At 43.5% G+C, this 24,007-nt stretch overlaps 1 protein-coding gene across 7 annotated transcripts in view; it reads left to right on the top strand.

Moving 5' to 3' along the window:
- LOC139821293 (Fanconi anemia group J protein homolog) overlaps positions 1-24,007 on the top strand; it is a 182,876-nt gene that overhangs the window by 131,469 nt on the left and 27,400 nt on the right. The window contains exons 1-3 of one of the 7 annotated variants that reach the window (XM_071792239.1): positions 7,299-7,670; positions 7,896-8,481; positions 8,575-8,686. In XM_071792239.1, coding sequence (XP_071648340.1) covers positions 7,579-7,670; positions 7,896-8,481; positions 8,575-8,686 — 790 coding nt within the window. In that variant the 5' untranslated portion in view covers positions 7,299-7,578. Of the gene's footprint in view, positions 1-7,298; positions 7,699-7,895; positions 8,482-8,574; positions 8,687-24,007 lie in introns of those variants that run through there. The other 6 variants (XM_071792280.1, XM_071792259.1, XM_071792268.1 and 3 more) reach the window with 6 other exon arrangements.

Here is a 24,007-nt window from a genome sequence, read left to right as displayed (position 1 = left end):
AAATGTCAAAAAGATTCTTAATCTGTATGAGTGTCGCTATGTCCCGAACTAAAATCAGGGCAAAATGTTTATTTTATCTTATTTTTTACATTAAAAAATACCCCCCAAAAAGGTGATTTTTTTCAAACTTTTCTTCAAACCGGCGCCATTTGTTACTTTTAAACAAAAATTATTAATTGAGGTTCGGGACATAGCGACACTCATACAGATTAAGAATCTTTTTGACTTTTTGTTTCAGGTAAGCCTAAATGAAAAAACTGATCAACGCAGCGGACTTGCATCTTTTTTGACATGTCATTTTGACGCTGTAAAAACGATAAATTAAAAAATTTTTTAAATTATGACAAAAATTTTTTGGTGTTATTTAAAGAGTGCCCTAATAAATTCCATTTCATTATATGGTGTATTTACTGTAAAAAAATTGTTAAAAATAGCCTAGTTTTTAGGCCGTCAAAGTGGAATGACCCCTTAAAACGAAATAAATATCAATAAAAAGATAAGTAAGAAAGCCCATACGAAGTACGTTTCTCTTGCGAATAAATTCAAGAATCGAGCCCCTGATATATTTCACGATTGTTGAACTTGCGTTAACCATCAACGAGCGGCTAATGATAGCGTCGCGAATTTCAGTAAAGGCAAAAAGAGAAAGTGTAAAAAATTAACAGCGGCCGGCACGTGAACGGGCGAGCGACGATCGCGTGTTGATATGACACACGAAGCGAGCGAGAAAGTGTGCCTTTTCGTCGCGCTTTTATTTCTCGTTAGTGTTGGCACACGCATACGCTGTACGTTCGCGACAGCGCGAACGTATATCAGAGAGGAGGATAGCGTAACGACCGGAATGGGATATATAACTACCAGCGACCGACAAAAAGTCCGCAAGTTCGCCTGACTTTACGTAAGGGGCGACAGGGCATCGTATTCTCTGTTTTCAGTTACAGTCCTTAATATATTTTAGTTCTTAGTTGTAGCCGCAGTAAGGAACATTAATTTAGTTATTGCCTATACGCGATTCTGGAGGAAAAGTTATTCCGTTGCTCCACTTAACCGCGACATTTTATTGCCTCGCGATAAGTTGCAACATCCATGAACGCATGTTTTGACATCCTCATACCCCGCGCCGCAAAGTGATACCACTGCGAGTTCATGTTTCTTGCTGATCTCTGAAATTCGAGTGTCGCGAAACAAGGCCCCACGCTGCGTGGCGCGCCGCGTTTTATGGCCTTTTCGTCGTAGAAACTAAACTTATTACGCCGCGGGGGTCGCGCCGTATCGCCGCGTCCGCATCATTCACTCCCTGCGTGCGCGAGGGGGCGGCTTTTTTATTAAATCACACATCTCGCGTGCTCGTCGTCGCCCGATTAATTTGCCGTGACGCTTTCTTTTGTGGCGCCGAGCCAAGCCGTGAGACAGAGAAGGAGAGAGAAGGAGAGAGACGCCTGCACCGGGCTATCCATATTTCATGCCGACGGAGAGACGCATCCCCGCACGACGGGACCCTTTCTATTTTCACGTTCGCCCCGCGAGTGACGGATGTTACACGCGTTCGACGTAGACGGAAGCATCTGAGACCGGAGACGTGTGTTTGAACCTGAACGTCGAGTGTCTGAGAATTTGTTACCTCAAAGTGACAGTCGGAAAATATTTATATTAACCGCGAATGTGTGCCGAACTGGGACAACGAGTATTCTATTTTCGCCTATAAAAGATACCTCGATACGTTATCAGATGGAGAGACAGACATTTGTTATCGACTCTCGAAAATGCTGTTAAACAGATCTCAAAACAACATTGAGTTTAAATAAGACACCAATTTAATTGAACGAGATATTTTTGTTCGAAATTGATTTACACAAAAGAATAACGAGGAATAATTTATATACACAGAGCGGAGCAGATAACAGCAAATTGCGTTGAAGAGATGAAGAGAAATGATTCCGTGGCAGTAAAGAAAAGTACGAACAAAACGACAATTTCAATTTATTACAGAAATTGAAATGTGTCTTTTGTGTGGCGTATAAATCCGCGCCAGAAATAATACTATTTGCTGATTCTGTTAAGTAATTATTTTTCTTTGCCCCGTCTATCGTTTATTGTATATCCGACAGTAACAGGGTGATTGTTGATCGTCTCGAACGTCTCGGCAAAGGGATAGAAGTGAGGGGAGGGAGGAGGAGGGGAGGGGTGGCTCGGCGACGATAGCACAGAAGCGGAAGAGGGCGAAGGAATTCTAGAATCCTGCAAGGGACGGCTAATTCCACCGTGATCACATCTGATCGATGTCCCTCGCTTGCCCTCGTCGAAAAATTATTGTCCTTCGCGGTTCGTCAAACCTAACTTTTATGCGATGCCTTCTGACAATATCACATATAACCCCTAATTTTTCAAAAGAAATTTTCGTTTGTAATTAAATATCGTTCATTGGCTTTGTTCAAGAAAATATTTCTTCACATGTATATGTAATAAAAGCGAAAACGTATGTCATGTTTATTATTACAATTATAATTAAAGGATAAAAGCTTCATCGTATTAGTAAATTAAATTAAATCTTTCAAAAGTCAGAGAATTTTCCTGAAAATGATTCCTATTTACAGATTTGTTCGAATTTTCAACAAACACCACGGTAGGTTACGCTTGCAATAAAATCTCGGGGCAATAAAAAAAATGTCAGAACTTTTGAAGCCACCTTTGGATGATTCGAGTCTGCGGAATCGCCGCGTCCCCGGCGCTTCGGACAAAATATCCTCGCCGTTCCCGCGCGAGCGGACAGTTTCGTCGTCGCCGTGCCCCAGCCAGCATGATTCTTTTATTTTAGTTTCGGTCTTGTTCCTGGACACGGGCGTACTCAATTTGACCCTCCATCTCCGCTGCTCTCCTAGCGTCTATTTTCACCCGTTTCATACGGTGGACGAGGCAAGAAGACGAGGAAGGAGAAATAACGAAAGAGAGTGCTCTCGGCGGAGGGTCTCGGCGGGGCCAGACAGAGGGTGGACAGAGAAACGGCTAGAGCACGAGCGAAGTAGGGAAAGTGGAAGAGTTACTACTCTAGGAGTGGACGAGGCGGTCGCATATGGCTAGCGATGGGCACGATACCCTCGCGTAACATACAAAAAAAAACACTGCTATATTATCCACATTATACCACGATATCTCAAGAAAAGTCTTGCCGATAAGCAAATCTCGAATCATGATGTAATACATTTCTGTCATTCGATTATGTTAAAGAAAAATATTTGTATGGTCAAAGATACTATTTATAGGGACAAGACTATGACGGAATTATGGAAATGCAACGGATCAACCCTCGTAACAATGGTACAAAAGTATACAAGTTCTGATCGGATGAGGGACATCGGTTTCTCCCCATCGCTACACGTGATTCGTCCACCCCCGCGCGGAAAACGAGGGATTGCAGAAGTTTGGTGTTCGTCCAAGAGATGACTATCCTAACTCCCTTCGGGCAGCTCCTTCTTATCTTATCGCGCCGCTGATAGATAAGCGCACGCCGATAAAGCTCGGCGAAGAAATGACGGCGCGATTCGCGTGGCTGCACCAACCACTCCTTTAATTAAGTTCGGACAGCCGTTTATTCGGTTTATTGTCTTGTTTGCCGTACCCTCGGGACGTTCGCTCCGCGATTACACGCGTCCGTGTCGGCGGATGCAGCGTCATCGCGACAGAAGACGCGTTGTCGACGCTCGCGCACTTCGACAACACGCTTCTCAAAACGCGGATTTATTTTCGAGACTCTTAACCGAGAGATTCAAGATACTTGAAGAAGCTGATTTTAGCAAGAAGGACGAAAACGATACTAAACCTAAGGCTGCGAAATTATCTTTTATAAAAAAAAAAGTAAATACTCTGAAAACGCGGAATTTTCAGACCTCATATATATTCGTTATTGATCAATGCAATAATTTCTCAGGCAGTTACTTCCCGAATAAAGAGTGTATCTTTTGTATATATAAACGGATGTCGTAAATAAACATTAGTTTAACGTTAAAAATTAGAGTTTACAGACTCTCTTGATATTACGGCAGTTCTGTCGTCCGCGCCGACTGTGACGGATTTCTTTCGCAAATTTGAGCTGGCGCTATATGCGAGGACAAATTATGCGCATTACGAAAAGTGTCCCCGAAAGAACGACGCGGAGGGCGCGGCGGCGGGCACGGGGGATGAAACGTCGGCACGGGAGCCGCGCCGCGGATGAGAGATGGGCCCATTGTGCCATCGTAAATACAGGGAAGCGGCCCGTCCCGAAATAAGGGCATATTTCAGCTTCTGTCCGGCAATCACCGCTGCTCCGCGGCTTCACGGTCGTGCAGCTACGAATATGGGCGCGGTAGCGAGAACGGCGCGGCGGAAGGGAAGAAGGCAAGGGGGGAAAGAACGATAGAAAGGACGGGTCCGAGCGAAAAGGAGCGAGCGGGTGAACGAGCGGGGGGATCCCGGGGAGGAAAGAGATCCCATTTCGTATTCCTCGGGCATCCCTCTTGATCTCCCCGCATTTTTATTGCACTTGCCGCCGGTTAAGAATATGTTTTATTTATATTTCATATTTTCCCTTTCTTTCTCTTTCTCTCTCTCTGTTTCTTTTTTTTTCTCTATGCTGTGCTTCGTAATCCGCGGTCAGAGACGGACGCGATCCACCGTCGTGGATTCTCACACAGGAGGGTGACCACGAAATATGAAGTCGAGATACGGGATTCCCCGCGCGGAGGAGAAACCCGGACGCTGTGCGTATACTCGCCGTATATAGTTTCCCCTAACACCCCTATTTTCGAGAGGGGACCGGGAGTCGCCTTTAGCCGGGTGAAAATATTTTGGCAATGTTTCCGCGAAGAGTATTTATGTTCGTCTCGGTTCCATTCCTTCGCGTGGCTTTATTGAAATGCCGCATTAATGAAATTGCGTGCGTTGTCCTTACAATGTATGTAATAAGCTGTGATTTTTTTTTAGATATACATATCTTATTCTTTATGAATTTCGAGAATCGTGGATAAATTAGGGAAAAAAGAAAGATTACGTGCAACAAATAAAAAGATACAATTAACAATCCATTTTTTCATAATCCAATACAAGGGGGAAAAAATTGAGACGGGCGCGAGGAAGGTATTCAAGAGAGAATCGATCGACCTCGCTTTTAGCGCCCAAATTTAATTCAGCGTCGTCTGATTGAGACGAAGGGTGTTACACGCAATTTGCCGCGTTTCGCCATAATAACTCGGCGAACCCTTCGTCGTGTTTTATGGGTATCACCCTGAGTATGCATAACTCACGGTCCAGCGAGTAAACTTCCGCGAGCGGCGCGAACCTTTCTCGACTACGAAATTCGTTAGGAGATAACAAAACGCGATATTCCGGGGTGTAACAACGTTGTTGACGATTTACATATATCGCGCTGTTACCGGAGTTATACGTTTACTTAGTTCACGTGCACGCGTTTGCGGAACGTGAGAAAAGTGTCTCGAGGGATCTCGCACACCGTCGTTAATGGCGGAGAAAACTCCGCCGAGGAGATGCAGCATCCTCGGCGAATATGTCCGTCATCCTACGCCGGCGCGACCGTTAAGATCTCCATCGTAACCGTGTGAAAGTGCAAGAAGCCGGTGGAACTGTTTGGTACGGCACGTGAGCTGAAAGTGAGGTACGAGCGAGCAATTTCATGTCTGGCGCGCATACGTGACGGGGACCCCCCTTTGATACCCGGTTCACGCTCCCGATACGCGCGCGCTCGCCCGCGCCAGCACGCCGCGCCGCGCACAGCCCGCGTGTGCGTGAGCGGCGCGCGTGGGAATTTTGGATTACGATTTGATAAGGATTCACAGCGGCGAAGTCGGAGCTACTCCGAGAGCATGGCAGCGAGAGCTTTCTGTATTCCGCGCGCGCGGCGGCCTGCCGTGAGTTTTGATTCCGGTCGACGTCGCCGGCTTTGACTAGGCGCCGGCTCTCGAAACCCGAGAGACATGTAATAAATCGAAAGTTTAATGCTTCTGAAGACAAATCCCGCCTCGAATTGTCTCCTCGGATTTTCGAACGAATAATTATCTGGAAGAACTCGGCTTTCCCCTGTTATTCTCGTAAAAATGTGACGTTTCTCGCGCGATATACATATTTATGATAATATAGAGTAATATGACATATAGGATATACATATAGGACAAAAGTTAATAATATATACATATAGAGCACAGGTTCGAAGTCAAAGTCACTCACGTTTAGATACACAGTTTAAACGTACCATGCATACGGCGAACGTATATTAGAGCCTGCATGAGTATGATATGCCTCGTCTCTTTCTTACAGTGATTGGCGATTATACATTGTACTTACCTCGCTGCACCCCGCCCGTCCGCTCCCAGCTTTTCCGCGCAGCTTCCGCGATGATCCCGAGAACCAGATGCATAAGACACTCGTCGGAGCACACGACACTTAGCGAACGCAAGCTCGATGAATTTCGAAAGGCGTAAATAAATTCCGATCGACCCGCTTCCACCGCGCGACCACCCGTTGCCGTCAATATCGCGGACTGAAAATATTTACGATAACATTAGGCTAATTCCTTTTAGTGACACAAGTCGACACAAGTGTCGTTCTGTCTTTGTTATTCATTGAATGCTAAGAAGGATAGGATAGGATGTTTGTGTCGACTTGTGTCACTAAAAGGAATTGGCCCATTGAATACAGCGTAACATAAACACGATTATAGAACGTATGATAGAGCCTGCGTGCATATGGTATATGCCTCGTTTCTTTCTTACAATGATTGACGATTGTATGTATACTCACCTCGCTGCACACTGTCATTTCGCTCTCGGCTTTTCCGCGCAGCTTCCGCGACGCCGCGACCGTGCGTCCACTGATCCCGAGAACTTTAAGATGCATAAAACACCCCGCGACGCAAACGCGACGAATTCCGAGAGGCGTAAATGGACAAAATCCGATCGTCCCGTCCCGCTTCACCGCGCGCGACCACCCGCTACAGCCATTATCGCGGAATGCAAGATTCGCAGCAGCGTCCGTGCCCTTGCAGTTTAGGACCCCGGAAAGTTCGATCAGTTTTGCAACAGCGTCCGTGCTTTAACTGTTTAGGACCCCGGAAAATTGGTCAGTTTTTAAGCCGCGCGCGCGCGAATAGAACGAAAACTTTTCGACGAGGCGACACGTCGTACGCAACAAGCGCATCGTAAATATTATTGAAGCGTTGTCTGATGCTATTTAAACATTTTTATATACGACGTCGAGTAAATATTTATAAAATGACGCGCGAGTCGCGCGACGGGCGCGCGCCTTTGAACGAATCACGTGACCCTGTCGTTCGCGCCGGGACCCGAGATTGTTTTGATCGTTTATTCGCGATGAGATTGCTTTGACAGGTCGAAATGTTCGCGCGAGTAGTTACCGTACGGTGAGCAGGTAGATACGAATGGTAGTAAAAGAAGATTCCGTAGTCCATTTTGGAGAGGAAGAGGGGGCGAGCCCGGTGAGCTAGTTACGAGGTTAGGACAGAGCAACCGGTGGGAAGGTGTCGCATGTGTACACACAGCGAGGCTGTTTACGTTGCACAGGTGTCGAGTAATGATCGCAATCTGCGTTATCTTTGCTGTGATAGGATTATTTGTATGCGCGCTGCTTAAAGCCAGACTCGACGAGTGGCTCGAAGATTCAAGGTACCGACGTGTCACGAGCGTTTTGTAGGTTAGCTTTGTGATCCAAGCGTGGCAACGTGAACCTGTCTTGACAGAGAGCAATGCCTACCTTAATTCTCCAAGCTATTCGTTGATCTCAGCTTTGAGTTCCGTCGCAGAGATTTAACGTTTCGAAAGCTTTCAGTATTGCTAGATATTATGCTTCAAAGTTTCACGGGTTTATTCATTGTCTTTGTATTCTTTTAGCATGAGGAGGTTGTCTTTGAAGCGAAGCGGCTACTGCAACCAGGCACAAGGCACGCTTAATGATCCAGTAGAAATATCGGATGATGACAGCTTTGATTCGCTGAATATAGAGGAAAATACAAAGGCGTGCATGAATGTAACATGTCATGAAGCAGCTAACGTTTCGAATAGTGTGACAGATGCTGCCAAATGTAATTCGAAGCATGATATATCAGATGATTTAGATAGTGAGGAAGATGTTACGATGGCTAATGCTGTTTCTGAAAATATTCCTAAAAGCCAGTCAATGTTTAACTGGAATAAGTCAATCTTCGCTACTGATATACTGCATCAAAATGTATTTCCTGAGAGCAGTGGCACGAGAAACGCGATGCCTGAAGAGATACCTAACAAGAGACAAAAACTAATGAAAGATTTGAAAAGCTCTGACGACTTAAGCTGCAGTGAAGATGAGATCATATACTTGAGCCCTAAGAAAGATGATTCACCGCCTCAAGTTAGAATACAGCATGAAAGAATGATAGCTGGAGTCAAAGTTAAGTTTCCTGTCAAACCATATCCATGTCAGATGGCAGTAATGAATAGTGTAAGTACTATGATTGTGTGATTAAATCAATGTTGTTGCTCTTTCATCATAGTTTTATTACGTTATTAATTATGTTGAATATTATGTGTGCAGCTCATTGTAGGATGTACTAAGGAGCAGAATTGTCTCTTGGAAAGCCCTACTGGCAGTGGTAAGACTCTGGCGCTTCTCTGTGGAGCCCTGGCATGGCAAGAGCAGTTTAGTGGTGAGTGTTTATAACACGTTTATCATTACGCGCATATTAAATGCGTAACAATTTAAGTTACAATAATAGTTAGTTAAATGTGTAACTATTTTCGACGATTATCTAATCTTATCTAATCTTTTCAACGATTATTGCGTTTCATGATTAAACGATTATAAAATCCGGAATTCTCAATTGGTTCACGCATCAAATTATGTTAAAAATTCGCGTGTACGCTTAGAGAGTTGAATAATGCGTGTTCCCGCGCGATTCATCATACGATATTCATTAATTTCCTACCGATCGTGTTCGTGCAGCGTTTTTCGCAACCGCGATTATGTCTGTCCTTAAGATTTATTTAGTAGAGTTTCGCGAAAATCTCGTTTTGTCGTCGTGCGACGTCTCGTGATGGCTGGTCGTTAACGTCAACCGTTCTAGCGACTTTTGTCTCGCTATAACACACGCACACACGCCCGCGATTGCTCTCGTTGGATTTTTAACTGTCGTGCGAATTTTGGAAATTAGAGAGATCGAGCCGTCACCCATCGCGCTTGTCTCTCCTTCGTCTCGCGGTAGAGCCTCGGTCTTATTAAAGTTTTCCGAAGTTTTGTCGACGTTTTACTTATCTCGTCAGACTTTAAAAAGTTTTCCGGATAATTTCTCAACGCGTGTCACGCATTTCTCGACGCGACGTCATGCAATTTGTCGCTTTCGTCGGATCGTCAGCTCGTTAATCTTTATTTTATATTAATATAATTATTACATCTCTTTTTTAAAGAATGTATAAAGAATCGATTTGAAAAATTCTATGTACTTTATAAATAAATTTGCGTGCAGGCATGACATGTATCGAAAGAACATTCTTGCTTTAAACGGCAGATTTATTCATCGACATTTAACTCGTTAATACGGGTCGAAATTAAATACTGCTTTGAAAACGTTAATTTATGTGATTTTTTTTTTCAACGAAAGGACATAAAAATCAATCGCGGATCGTAAATATTGCGCGATCAATTCTCACGTATAAACGCCGCGTTGCGCCGAATGGGCGAGCAAATTTAACTGCAGGTGAAAAGGAGACGCGGACTCTCGTTTCCTCGCCGAGAAAGCCATTCCGATCGTTAGCGGTTTCTTGGCTATGATATTAATTTAAATTACTCAACCGTTTATGTGCGCCGGCCGGTAATAAGCTTGACGATCACCGAGTCGCCGGTAATTTCGAACCCTGCACGCGTGCATGCAGCTAATTGTTCGCGATCCGTGCAATTTCTAAACAATTAGATTTGCCTTCGCCAATGCGCGGTGTCCCGTACCGTCCTCGGTCGTACCAGTCTACGAAAAACAGCGGGACGGCCGGGCCATAATCACATTTCGTTAGTATAATGCGACGAGAATGTAATTTCGTTCAATGTCGAGCGTCCAACCGCCGTTTTCATATATATATTATTCAATCTGTAGCGATATAAGATACACAGTATTCTATCTGTAGCGATAAGATATTGGCATCTTATACGTTCTTAACAAATGCTGCCAATGATACGATCTGCACAGCATTGTACACGTAATTCTATAACATTATAATGTTTTTTTTGTAAAAAATTGTCTGACGTGGCGAAAGTGACATCGTAGTTTCATTCAAATTTTTATATTAATTATTATGTACGTTACTTGAGGTTGACAGTTCTCGTTTGACACAATTCAACGAAATCGTTTACTGTTTCGCTGAGGCGCTATAGTTTTCTTGATCTTAAAATCGTCTTATCTAGGGTCAATTTGTTGTTCGCAATGCAAGAACTATTACCCATTAACGATCGATGACACTTCCTATCTCGTCGGAAAGTTTGACGACGAAGACACATTTCCGGGACTATAGTTTATAGTCTTCGGAGTTTTCTCTGAGAAAGCAACTAAATTAACCAGAATCGTCCATAAACTCAATGGTTTATTGTACAACGCTTAATGTGACATATTGTTCCTCATGGCGAATGTCAACAGAAGGACAATTGCGATTTGTAAAATAAAATCTACTTTTCAAATAACTTATTCGTTTATTTTTGGATTGAGATATTTTTCTGATTCGATTTTAACGAAACATTCTTTGTCTTCGTATTACTGTGTATCTTATATTACACGATTGGATTCTATGAAAGATATGTTAAATTTACCTATATTTTGATGCCGAACTATGTTTTGAGTTTGAGTAATTATAACATCGGCTGAAGTGCATAAAGCGACAATGATGCTGGAACGTCGCGAAATATTCGACGATTGCGTGCCATTTCGAGCTGCACGAACGGCGGATTAAATGTTCCGCGATGTTAACGTCAAATTTGCGTGAGTAATGTCAGGTCCGCGAGAACGACATAAAGATGGACAGGACGTCTCCAGGAATACACCGGAAGGCCAGCACGAACCGTCGTCGCCTTCCGGAATTATGGACGCGTCCCCTCCCGAGTCTCATCCTCCGTGACATCGCGTCACAAATCGAAAATTACTAAGCACGCGAACGTTCTTTTTTTTCCGTTCTTATGAAGAAACGAATCAAAGCAGTTCCAGAGTATTCAAGATTCCCTCGTTGAATATATCATCACTTTTTAATGTCATTGAACAATGTTACGTATTATGCAGTGCAATAGCGACGTAGAATTGAAATTGACTTATTTTACTATGATAAGTAGCAAATAGATAAATATATATGATTAATTGCCGACAGAAGGAATAAAGTTAGAAAGCATAAGTTTCTACTTTATTTTGTGCCCTTGTTATTTTTTTTACTTACTTTTTACAAGGTTATAAGAATTTAGATCCATAATTTCTCTATTTTTAAAAGGCCACGTTTGAGCAAAAGAATCGCACTTATACACGTTACGCTAAATGAAATATGTTCTTGACGAAATATCAAGGCAATTATCTGTTATTTACGATCCGTTCTTCGATGCGCATCCCTAATTAGGCAAATCAGGATGGAACGACTCGATGGGAATTAGTCATGATACCCCCGATTTTCGTATGTGTGTAGCCAGGGATATACGTGCGTAGGTGTGCCGCTTTGCACGACATCCTGCTTTTCCCAGTTATAATTTGCTTTATGCTTTAAACCTGGCGCTGTCACGCTCTGCCGGAGGTCGAGTGGTACTGCTAGCCGCCAAACTGTAAACTTAGCTCGTTGGAGAGCCGCATAAATTAGGTCCTCGAAAGGGAATAGAGAATTTTCTAGCGTCGCGGTTTAATCGATACCGCCGTTGCCGTCGACTCACCGTCGAGACTTGTTACGACATTTAACTCGCTTTCAAAAAATGCAATTAATCCACTTGACGTAAGCAAAATCGTATAAACCGCGGGGTGACAGTGAAATATTTCATTTCTAAGCTTGGGAAAAGGGACAATCGCGTACACGGATCTCAGATGTATTCCGCTGCAAGAGAGAGAGAGAGGTGTTGATGGAAGGAAAATGCGAAACTTGAGGAGTCGGCCCGCCGCAGTCACTTTGTTTGGTGAGCCGCATGCGACTCGTAAGCCGCATGTTTTACGTGCCAGCCATAGCGCCCGATTAGCTTGACGTAACATTTACCGGAGAATTCGAAAAACTTAAATCGTTCGTAGAACGGAGGGAGCGTGATGCGCCGCGTTGGTAGGGGGGAAGGGACATCGAGAGGGTTGGACGAATAAATTTCGAAAGTTTATCGCGGAATCGCATGCCGGCTAATGTCACTTTATTACCAGTAGAAGACGACGGCGACGTGGAGACAGGCTCGTCTCTGTCCGGGGGACGAGGTTCGGGGAGGAGGGGCCGCGCGCGGAAAGGATAAGTTCGAAATAACCGGCAGCGACGAGACTCATTGTGCGGCAGGAAACTTGGGAAGTCATAATAATTATCGGCGAACGCGGAATTATATATTGTGTCCCCGTGGCAGCCTGTCGTCGTTGTCGTCGTCGTCATCGTGTCATCGCCGTCGTCGTCGCCGCGAATTGTCTTTGCGCCTGAGCATGCAACGGAATATGCAGCGCTACATGCCCTGTGACGTCCTGACATTAATAATGCGCCGGGGATCCGCCTTTTATGCCGAAGGTACCAACCGTGGTACCATCGCCGAGGACTCTTCCCAGAAGGAGCTCGCCGATCGTGCCGTTTCGCTCTTGCACGACCCGCGTTCTCGCGTTCTCTTCTGGGTGGCTTTTAAGGGGAGCAACTGTCCCGAGATTTCGTATCGGTTTGATATAAATTTTGCTTAATTACATAATCACCATAGATACTTAAATTATATTATATCAGCAATAACGATTAATGGCCGTAGAAGCAATTTTTATTGCGATATAAAATTATTTATGGTAAGTCCTTTGGGGTGTAAAATAGTGACGCCTCGTATGAGAATGAAAATTTGAATTTGATTCTGAAATCGAGTGTCGAAACTCCTTACTGCTCCTTACCGTTCATTCTTTTATACGTTTCTTCTCGCGACTCGCGAGATATGCGAGAGAAGAAAAGGGGAATGGAAAGGGAAAGATAGAAACCTGGAACGGTAGTCCTGGAATGGTGCAGGGCTACCCGCAGAGCACGCTACTTGCTGTGGCAGCTTCGCGAGCAAAAGACAAAGGAGGACCCACGCTTTCATCCGTGCCGACATTAAGGTACCTCTACTGTATATGCCCTTTCGGGACACAATAAGGTCCGCATGCGGGTCCAACGGATCTCACGTCTCCTGTGTACACGTATACCCTTCTCACAATGAGACTCTCTCACTCCCTCCCCTGTCCCCGCGCCTTTTTTTTCTCCCTTCGCTGGGAGTCCTTTTCCTTCGAACGGCGGCGGCTATGCACTTCGGCCCCGAATTCCAGGGTAAAGGATTATCGAAGCGCCAACGCGAGCCGCTAAGATACTCGACAAGTCGTAAAACATTCGGCGCGTTATCCGCGGAGCGATAATAAACCCGCGGCGTTCGGCGAAATTGATTCCGCGGCTAATGAGTCTCGGTTATTTACGAACCATCGTGATGACTGTTCGGTGGAGAAGAACTGGTACGAAAGGATACTGTGTTTTTGCTTTCTTTTTTCTGTGAGAAAGAAATCTGTCGCGTCGTTTGATTTCTCGATCAGTGCTTGAAACTTTAAAACTTCGCAAATTACGAAAAATCCTGACACGATGAAAGTGTTTCTCGTACGTGTGCACCTAGGATTGACCTCGGAAAAATGTAGCTGCCGAGCGATAATAGGATGTCGGGGAGCCCTCGCGAGAGCGAAAGGTTCGCGGACAGGTCTCGTCGGTTCGGACGGTCCCCGGGTAAGCGAATAAGATAAGGGACCCCCCGAACGAATACGGCGTGCGCCGCCGCGCCGGTTTCCAACCAGTCCTGAACCTCTCTCTCGGGTGGTCCGCGGCATCCCTCTACCCCTCCGCGCTCCTTCTTTTATATTGACCCCCTTTCTTCCTTCTCTTGCGCCGTCTCTTCTGTATCCCGCTTCTGCCGCGGTTCGTTCCGCGACGGCGTTCCCGGTTGCTTCCGGTTACATCTCACGCAGCTGCCGATCGACTTTAGAAAATTGCGCGAATATCATTATCGATCCCAATGATAAAATAGTGTCGCAAAATACTTAAATTAGCTACAGAAAATTAATTTAGGAAAAAAGGGTATAATGTATAGATGATATCATATAATATTTAAATAAATTAAATAAATTACGAAGAAGGTTTGAACAATTTTCGAGTTTAATTCAGTAGCGATGAGTTCGCGATCGAATAGCCGCGATTGCACGGTCGCTTAATCGTCGGTCGGTCGATAGAAGCCACGACGATCCACCTCCTTCCGAGAAAGGATCCGCGATTCAAAAAGCGCCGCCCTTGCGAATTCCAAACGACCCGCGATCTTACATAATTCCACATGCTCGGCAAGACCGCCCGACGTCCTGGAATCGTCCCTTTCAGAATTTCCAGGATTCCGCTAACTATTCCGGATATTCCAACTGCAGAATGGGACAATCTGAGTCTTCTCGGCTTTCAGAATTTCATCCGCTTATTCAATTTTCTGATGTGCAAATCGGACGGGCTGGGAAAAACATTTCTTAATTCGTCTCGTTAATATATTGCCTTATACTTGTTTTTTTTCTTTTTTCACGTATTTAATAATAACCTGATTTTTTTTAAATAGTTCTTGCGATCTATAATTTTCCATCCTTTGGACTCTTAAGGCCTCACTAGCATGTTACACTTTATTCGTGTATTATTGTTACAAATATTTAACGCAAACCGGAGATTTTTGAGACTTTTTTCCAATGTTAACGGATACCGAAAAAACGCGAAATTAACTACATTGGTCTCTTAACGCCGGGATAATTTAAAGCGTGAACTCGCGAAACACGTTCGTTCGACGAATTCGGCCGCGCATTCCCTAATGTAATTCACGTGGAATCGATCGTGTAGAACTTCGGTATGGGCGCTTTTCGTTCGGGCGGAAATGTTTCTCGCAGGTAAATCGCGGGCGCCGGGCGCCTCCGGGCGTGTCGGGAATCACCGCCACCGTTTCGCCAATCGACGCCAACATACTTGTCGTCGTCTCTTAAAATAATGTCTGGTCGATTTAATTTTTTTTTGTTTGCAACGCAAACACACGCATACATGTACAGCGATTTGAGTAAAATTAATAAAAATTAATAAGATACAATACAAAAATGATAATTGATCAACCGTGCATTTCGAGTCGAAATGAATTCCGTAGAAATTTTATAACGTGTCTTTCTTTGTTATCAGGAAAGAAATTTACTATGTTCAGAGTATTGTATATCGGAATGCTCCATGTTTATTTTATCGCTGTTTGAGCCTTGTATTAAAATAAGAGCGGACCACTATCGGCAATATATACCTACAATTTCGATATCAACATCCATCGGGTTCTTTCATTATCGATACTTCCCTCCCCTCGTCGCGTAAACACATATTCACGCGGAAAGAGAGAATGCGGCAGTGGAATGAAATGTAGGTGGACCATGGGAGGGGAAGGGGGATGAGACAGGGAAAGGAAAGTACATTCGCGAGCGCTTAGTTAAGTGCAGAAACTTCTCCCGCGCATTCTGCATCGCCGTGCACTTCTCTAGCCTGGGTATACTTTATAGCATGCATACGCACAATATGCGCGCACACGGCGTTAAACAAAAGCCGCCTGTGTGCACGCGCGTGCGCGCGCGCGTGTGTCGATCATGAATATGTATGGGTCTTTTTGCGGAAGATACGTGCGTGTCCTTTTTGCCCCCGCGCGAGACTCGTGTGTGCGTGCGAGATCAAAGGATGCCGCCCATCTCCCGTTCTCTCTTCATCCCCTTTTGTCGCTCACACACATGCATATTTTCCCTTCCTTTTTTTTCTTTCTCTGTCTCTCTCCTCTCTCTCTCTCTCTCTTTCTCTCTCTCTCTCTTACTTCTCTTTATTCCTGCATACGTAGATTACGCGACCGTGTCCTCCGTCTCTCGCACTCCATCGCCTTCTTTCTTCTTTACGGCGACTGTGCGTAACGTTTATCAGCGAATGCGACAGTAATCACCGCCGCTGTATTAAAACGTATTTTTCGGAATGTTACGCGCGATACGATTCTGCGGTAGAACACCACCGTCCAGTTCGTGAACGTAACGTTAGTAATAAATACGTTCGTAGTAAATAAATACGGGGCAAAAAAAACATTTTGTTAAGAAATTTTTTATCTACGTTTTTGGATCTGCTTTACGAGAGGACTGAATTTTTAATCTAAATAGAAATTTCCATGTCGAGTGCAAAGTTGCAAAATTATCGTTCGCGATGTATAGAAATGTTGCGTGCACTTTGTATAATTTTTGCTAAGCTAAATATGCGGAGAGTTACGAACTTCCAGCCGCGCAAGGAATATTTTCGTTCGGCGTTAACCAACATCCGCGCGCTATACATGACTCTCGGAAAAATTAAATCAACTAACTCTCAACGTTAATTTCGCGGCAATTCCGGTTCGCACGGTCTTCGCTCGCGCGCCGGGGCGATTTTTTTTTGTCAACGGCGCGCCAACCGACGCGTAAAATCGCATATAAACGAGGTGAGAGTATTCCCGGCCGAGCGTTTAGGCAAAAAGGTCGGATTTATTGAAGCCTGAAGCGGAAGTCCGAAGGCGGTGTTCGGATCGGCCGCCGCCGCGCCGCGGCTTAAACGAAAGTGCCGAGTACCGAGAAGGCATTCAGCCAATAACGCGCCCACAGCGCAAAGAATTCCTCGTTGCGCGCGCGTCAGCGGGCCGGGAAGGAAGTGAATGCTAATTAATGACTCTTAATTCTCTTAATTGGTCGTTACAAACGCCGCGCCGATCGCGGCGGTCGTCCGCGCGGCGTACAACACTGGGCCCGTAGCTACTTCTCGATTGTTGTAGACTCCCTCGGAATAATCGAGCCTCTGTTTCCCACAGCGGGCGTCTTTGCGAGCATATATTTCTCTCACTCTCTCTTTGCCAAGTAAACTCGACCCATCCGGTATGCGATTAATTGCGAAAAAAAAAGAGGCGACAATCTCCAATTGGTATCGGCGAGAAGAGCGATGGACTTCGTGGCTCCATCTGCGAACGAATGCCGGAAATGTCTGGGGCACGAGCTAGCTGAGACGCGAACCCGGCATACCGGGTGGGATGCGAAGAAAGGGGTGGAAAGAGTAACCATATAATAGAAAAAAAATTATTTTTTGTTATCTAGATGATATTTATTTATTAATGATTATTGTTGATTTGTTTGTTACACTTTTTATTTTCAGTAAATTACGAAAAAAATGCGTAACACGTTGACTGCCATGCTATATTTGGGAAAAGGGTTCCTGACATCAATTTGAGTTATGCATGGTAAATTATTCAAAACCCAAAATATAATATATAAAAATAATAAATATCAGTATTAGTAGACGTGTTAATGAATGTACAATAAGACAATAAATAAGTCCGATAATAAGACAATGGGCCGAATCGCAAGTTAATTGGCAGTCAACGTGTTAATGAAAAGTTAAAAACTCGCAGTTTGTTATTTCTTCTTATCTACAAATTTATTATACAGGGTGTTTCATAAGTGAAAATTCCAGGAAGTGATTCTTTGGATGATTTAAAAAAAAAGTTTCTATGAACATGGGACCGGAAATGCTTTCCTACAGAGTTATAGGCATTCAAAATTGAAGAAAAATAAGTTTTTTTCTTAAGTGATGTCAAAAAATTCAGGAAATGATTCCTTCAATAATTTTAAAGAAAAAAATTTCTATGAACAAGGGTCCGGAAATGCTTCCCTGCAGAGTTATAGGCCTTCAAAGTTAAAGAAAGATAAAACTTTGAAGGGCCATATTCTGCATGAAAGCATTTCCAGACCCATGTTCATAGAAACTTTTTTTTTTTTTAAATTGTCCAGGAAATTACTTCTTGGAGTTTTCGACATTACTCAGGAAACACCCTGTATACTAAGAAACGCCGTGACGAAGCGAAATCTATTCGTAGTCTCCTTATTAGATAGCATAATGAATATCACTTATGCTTGAATGACAATGCCTCTCTGTCTTCTCTCTTGTATTTATTCTATCTTTACATTTTCTTCCACTTGTCGCAGAATTCATTAACGAACTGCCGCCGCGTCTTTAAAAACTTCTGTCGTTCTTTATTATTCATCGGTGATGATATTCATCATCAAAGAGACCTCTTACTTGTCAAAGAGTTTCATTCTGTAATTCTACATATCGAAGCGCAATTATTGCACGCATTTCCATATTGCATGAGGCACACAGGAATATGTTTTCTTGATTACACTCATGTAAAATCCATTATGGATTAAGTCAGATATTAAGAAACATGAAATGCGTATAATAATTACAGAATCTTCCTGTGAAATGATATATGTATAATTTAATAATCGCTTTTATTACGTAAATTTAATCGTGAATAGTTTTTAGAAAACAGATCTTACTTATAACAAATAGGGAAAACTTGTAAAGTTATTCTGAGCAGTTTAAAACATTTCAAATTAAAAAAATTGTCCTTATATATATGTTGATATTTATTAAACCATGCGATGATCAGGGAAATTTAAAAAAATAGAAAAAGATGAAACATAGCGACGACAAGGTCACATTGCGCGGAGCTCTGATACCAACGCAACGGTTCATTCGTTATACGACAGAAACGTTTATAATGTAACGCCGTGGATGGGAACGTAAGGATGAGACACGAGACAGGGGGCCGAAGTGACTTCTCATCGTGGGCGGGTGTAATGCGACCCTTGCTGAAGGAGATATCAGGACGATGACGATGACGACGACGTCGACAATGCGAAATTAAAAATGCGCCTGGAAGCGACCGGGTATATACGAAAGGAGGTGAGAGTGGAATGAAGCGGGCTTGGATTTCCGTGCCCGAGCTTCCATTCGCGGGCCCGCGATATTCTCGACGATGCCGACGAGGAAAACAATGCCGGGAATCTGCGTCAATGTGCTCTTCAGCGGCATTTCATCGACGACGACGACGACGATGACAACGATGAGGACTTCCTTGTGACGCTTATGCTGTTCCCCCTTGTCTGTCGCTTCCTCCCTATCAAATTGATACCGTTTACCGCGTTGGCGCATTCATCAAATTCTTATCGAGTCAAATTCTTATCAAATTTTTAAATTATTAATTTTTTCATGAAGATGCAAAGGCTGATATGGATTTTAGAAGATTTGAAATAGTTTATTCGAAACATTGATGTCTACTGATCTATTGATGGAAGTAATTAATTTAATTTACTATATTTTTCGAATAGTTACAAATATCGCTATTAAAGAAAATATCGTCAGATATACATATGTTTTTAAATACCTAGAGAATTAAAAGTATATAAAATATACTCTTGAAAATGTGTGCGCGCGTAAAATACAAGTTTAATTTTAAGATTTTCGAGCGCGATGATGTTCGTGGGTTAACGATTTCAACAAGTAATTACTAGTCAAGACAAGATGTAACAAGAATACGATAAATACGATTAAAAAACGATATTATTCCCAATTATGACAATTTTTTTAACGGTTGCTGCTCGGATTATCTTTCCGTCGACTTCGTCGCTTCTCGTCTCCCCTTTTCGCTCTTCGACGGTTCTTCGTTCTCTGACACTTTATGCGCGCATATTCTCTCTCCCCTGCCGCATGGAAATGTAAATCGGGTGTGTACGCATACGCATACGGTGATGCGATCCGTGTGTACCAGACGAAACCGCCCCGCGTCGCGGCTCTAATTAACCGATTCTCATTACGTAGTCGCGTTACACGAAGCTGCGTTTAATGAGACCACCAGTACGTCGTACGGCTTTCCTTCTTCCTCCCTTCCCCCTTCCCGTTCCCCCTTCCTCTATTTTCATCCCTCTCTGCATCGGCGCATTGCTCTCTAGCCTCTCTCTCTCTCTATCTCTATCTCTCTTTCTCGCGGTCCACATCTCGTCTGGCCGGCGCGCTATGTCGCGATGAGACGATCGGTTTCCGTCGTGGGTGGTGATGGATTTTTTTAAACGAGAGAGGAAGCAGCGGACAAATGCAGGAGAAACGCATGCCTCCGCGAGAAGAGAATTTATCGCGAGCACCCGGTATCGATCTCGCGAGACTCGGAGCGAGTCTGCTCTATCGAGACGCCAGCCGTATTATGCGCCGTCAATCGTGCAGATCGTAAGTTTTTTACAGGCCGATTTCAACGAATGTTAATACGTGCTATTGCGATTTCTAAATACGAGGGTATGCCGCGATATACAGCGTAATTATGAGCGAGTCTTTTCATTTCGCGCTTAATTTACTGTGCTAAATAATTAACGATGGCTGAATGCAATCGTGAGAGTTCCCGGAACTTTCACTGTCACAACGCGCCGCGTCGTATTTCGCGAAACAGTTTTGCCGCTTTCCCTTTCCGTTTCCTTTTATACTTTCTTCTTCAACTTTTATTCGATAGAGTGGAATCGTGAAGAACGATACGTAAAATTTGCAACCGTGTCTCGCGATGTAGGACACTAACAATCGATCTTGCAATTACCTCATATGACCGCACAGAGTAAAAAAAGTCATTTATTTAATTTTATGTTTGAATGTTTAAAGTAATACAAAAAATGATCTATACACTGTAATGAGATTTTAATATGTGATAAAATTTATGCGATTTTACCTCGAGTTTGAAATTGACAACTAAACATCCGGCAATTTTACTTCGAATTTAAAAATTGACAATGAAACGTCCGGCAGGAAGTAAAGTCACAATAAAAACGTCGCGGTAAAGATCGAAATTAATATTTTGTAATTTTGAAATATTTCGATAACGAATAAATTATCTCTCTATCACGGTATATCGACTGTCCGAATGTCGTGCATTCGACGAACTCCGGAACGTATATCGAGCGACGTAACGCTGGATCGGCGCGCAATCGGCGATCCCGTTCACCGCCGCTCTTCGCCGACCTCCGATGGTGGAAGTCCAGGAAGAGGCTGCGCTCTCCTGACAATCGGTTTCTCGGGGACACGGCATTCGGATTCGACTTCGCGTTCTTTGTCGAGGAGGTAGACGGTCTCCATCGCACACAAAGTGCCCATGTACATTGTGCTCCTAGCCAGGAGGATTCTGAATTCCCATTGGGCGAAAACCGTCACAGGCACCACGCCCATCGGACCTTCTATAGAGGCTCACCTATACCCATGAGTCTTCGAAGAGATTCTCTCTCTCTCTCTCTCTCTCTCTCTCTCTCTCTCTCTCTCTCTCTCTCTCTCTCTCTCTCTCTCTCTCTTTCTCTCTCTCTATCTATCTACCTCTCTCTCTTACTCTTTCTCTCTGCCTTTCTGCCTCTCTGTTTCTATCTCTCTCTTTCTCTCCCTCTTTCTATCTCCCTCCTCCATCTATCTCTCCCTTTCTCTCTCTTATTCGCTCCATGTCTCTCGTCGTCCCGAAGAGACGAAGCTTCTGTGCGCTTCCGTCGATGTATACACACGTGCGTGTCGACAGAGAGACGCGTCCGCGAGAGAGAATCCACGCGCACCACGGATATACATGCACGATTCGCTGCACTTCGACTCTCTTTCTCCTTTCCTCTTTCTCCTCACCTTTCCGTGCAGTTCGCCCTCCTCATTCGGCTTACATACTTGCTCTTGCCGCTTCACTACGATTCTACGATCTCTTATTCGCTTCTGTTTTCTGAAGGAGAGAAACAAAGATAGACGGAGAGATAGAGATGAAGAAAAAGAGAGAAAGAGAGAGAAGTAAAATATGAAGGAAGGGGGTAGTCCTCGGAAAAGAGGGTGAGTTACCTCTAACAGAGGGTACTACTCGTGTTCGCGCTACCCCCCGAGAAAGACGAAGGGAAGAACAAGGAAGAGTCGACAAGGAAGAACAAGGAAGAACAAGGAAGAGTAGAAAGCACTATTAGCGAGAGCTCCGATCTGCTTGTGCCCGGCAGATTTCTCGAAAACAATTTATTCCTTTGTCGTTTGTAATCCGGGATAAAGAATCTTCTTGAGATAACGAGGCCTCCCGCGCGCACGCGCCGCTTATACACGCGCCGTGTAAAACGTGAAATATGCGAGAAACTGAGTCATTAAGAATCGGTGCGGCTTTGAACTCGTTAGGCCGCGCCGATGAACGCAGATGGGGAGATCAATTGAAATACTCCTCATCTGAATATTTCGAAAGAATATTCAAGAAAATTAACTTGGAGCTGGGAGAGTACTAATGAAGGTTCATGCTGAGGCGACGAGAAGTTTGCGAATTAAAATGGAGTATAACAAAATTGTTGTATTTATTTAAAGGATGAAAAATTAATTGTTTATATAATGTAAAATCTTGTGTAGTAACGAAAAATATGATGCATAACGTGAATATATAAAATATTATCTTATAGCGAAGTATTAGAAATTAGAGAAGAAATAATAAGATATATCGCAATGAATTTAATTTTTATAGTTTGCGTGAAAATTTGATTTTTTGAAAATGATTAAACGTAGTTTTTAATATTTCGTATTATCTATAATCTAAGAAATTATACTAATTTAAAGGTACGAAACCTGTTTAAATTCTTTGCCTCTGATTTTATCATGGAGACAAAATAATTTTAAGAAATTTGACGGATTTTTCTAATAGCCAGGTCCTTTGAGTGTATAAGAGAAAAAAGAATAAAACTACTTACTTCTTGAGACTTTAAATAACCTATTTAATTATGCTTATCACGATTTGCACAGTGATCCGTATTATTTTCTAAGAAAAATTGGTACGTGTTTTCAAAGCTGCCGTAATTTGCCGTATCCTAGTCAGAGCCAAGAGTTTGAATGGGAATTGGTCGCGAACTGGGAATTAAAAGTCACCGATTGATAGTTGAGAGTTCGAAAACTGAGATACGTCCTCATATTCAAAGTTATCGCATTTGGATGAGAGAATTTCATATATATATATACGTTAATATTCAACGCGCCGTTTCGTGCGCAAGTTCGCATCGCAGAGCTCTCTCAATTTACTCCCGCGGGAAAAGTCACGCGCGGATTCATTTCGTCGACTTATTTCCCCGCGGGAGTCGCCTCGGGAAGTAGTCGGTAGTCTACGATCTCGATGGGAAATCTGGGCGTGCAAAAAGTCTCGTGGGATATATAGATACACGCGGATCCTACCGCGTACGTGGAGCGCGGCAGAAGGGGGACGGCGTAAATCCGTCGACCGAACCGCCGTGTAATATCGCTTCTAATTCCTTTAATTAAATATACGCGCTGGAAAGAGATAGAGAGTCCAGGCGATCCGGTAGGGCTACACTTCACGAGTCGTAAAATCGTAATGTGGAAACGTTGAGCTCCACGCGTCCCGGAAAGGAAATAATTCAGACACGTTCGATCGCTCAAAAAGGTCATCAAAATACGACGCGCTGGTATTTGTCAATGTTCTGTCTTTAAAAGAAGTTTTGAAGCAAATCTCAGTTGCGACGTTTTCCCTATCGTTTGAGAAAGTAAAAAGAGGCATTATTAATTTAGAGTTCTTGAGAGAGTAAAGGCTACATTATTTTTAAAATTCCACCAAGATTAAAAACTTTAACCAATACAATTTATTATTTTATTATTACAGCTTACGATACAAAGACCTTTTTATGAACTTCTACGGAAGCGGATATTCACAGTATATATTTTTCCGTTTTGTCCATAAAAAACTATCGTGATCTCTGAGACTTTCAAAAAGTGTGTCGTACATACAGATCGAAATCGATTCGATCGAAATCGGATCCCAAGAGAAACAAGCGAACCGGGTGGCCCCTCTCATTTCGGGGACGTTTCTCGCTACTTTTCTACGATTGAATTTCCGATTCACGTAAATCCTATCGCCGTCGTGAGATCTCTCC

Source organism: Temnothorax longispinosus, chromosome 1, assembly GCF_030848805.1.
Source record: "Temnothorax longispinosus isolate EJ_2023e chromosome 1, Tlon_JGU_v1, whole genome shotgun sequence".
NCBI lineage: Eukaryota > Metazoa > Arthropoda > Insecta > Hymenoptera > Formicidae > Temnothorax > Temnothorax longispinosus.
The sequence above is the reverse complement of the archived record's forward strand: the minus strand, read 5'-3'. Positions and strand labels throughout refer to the sequence as shown.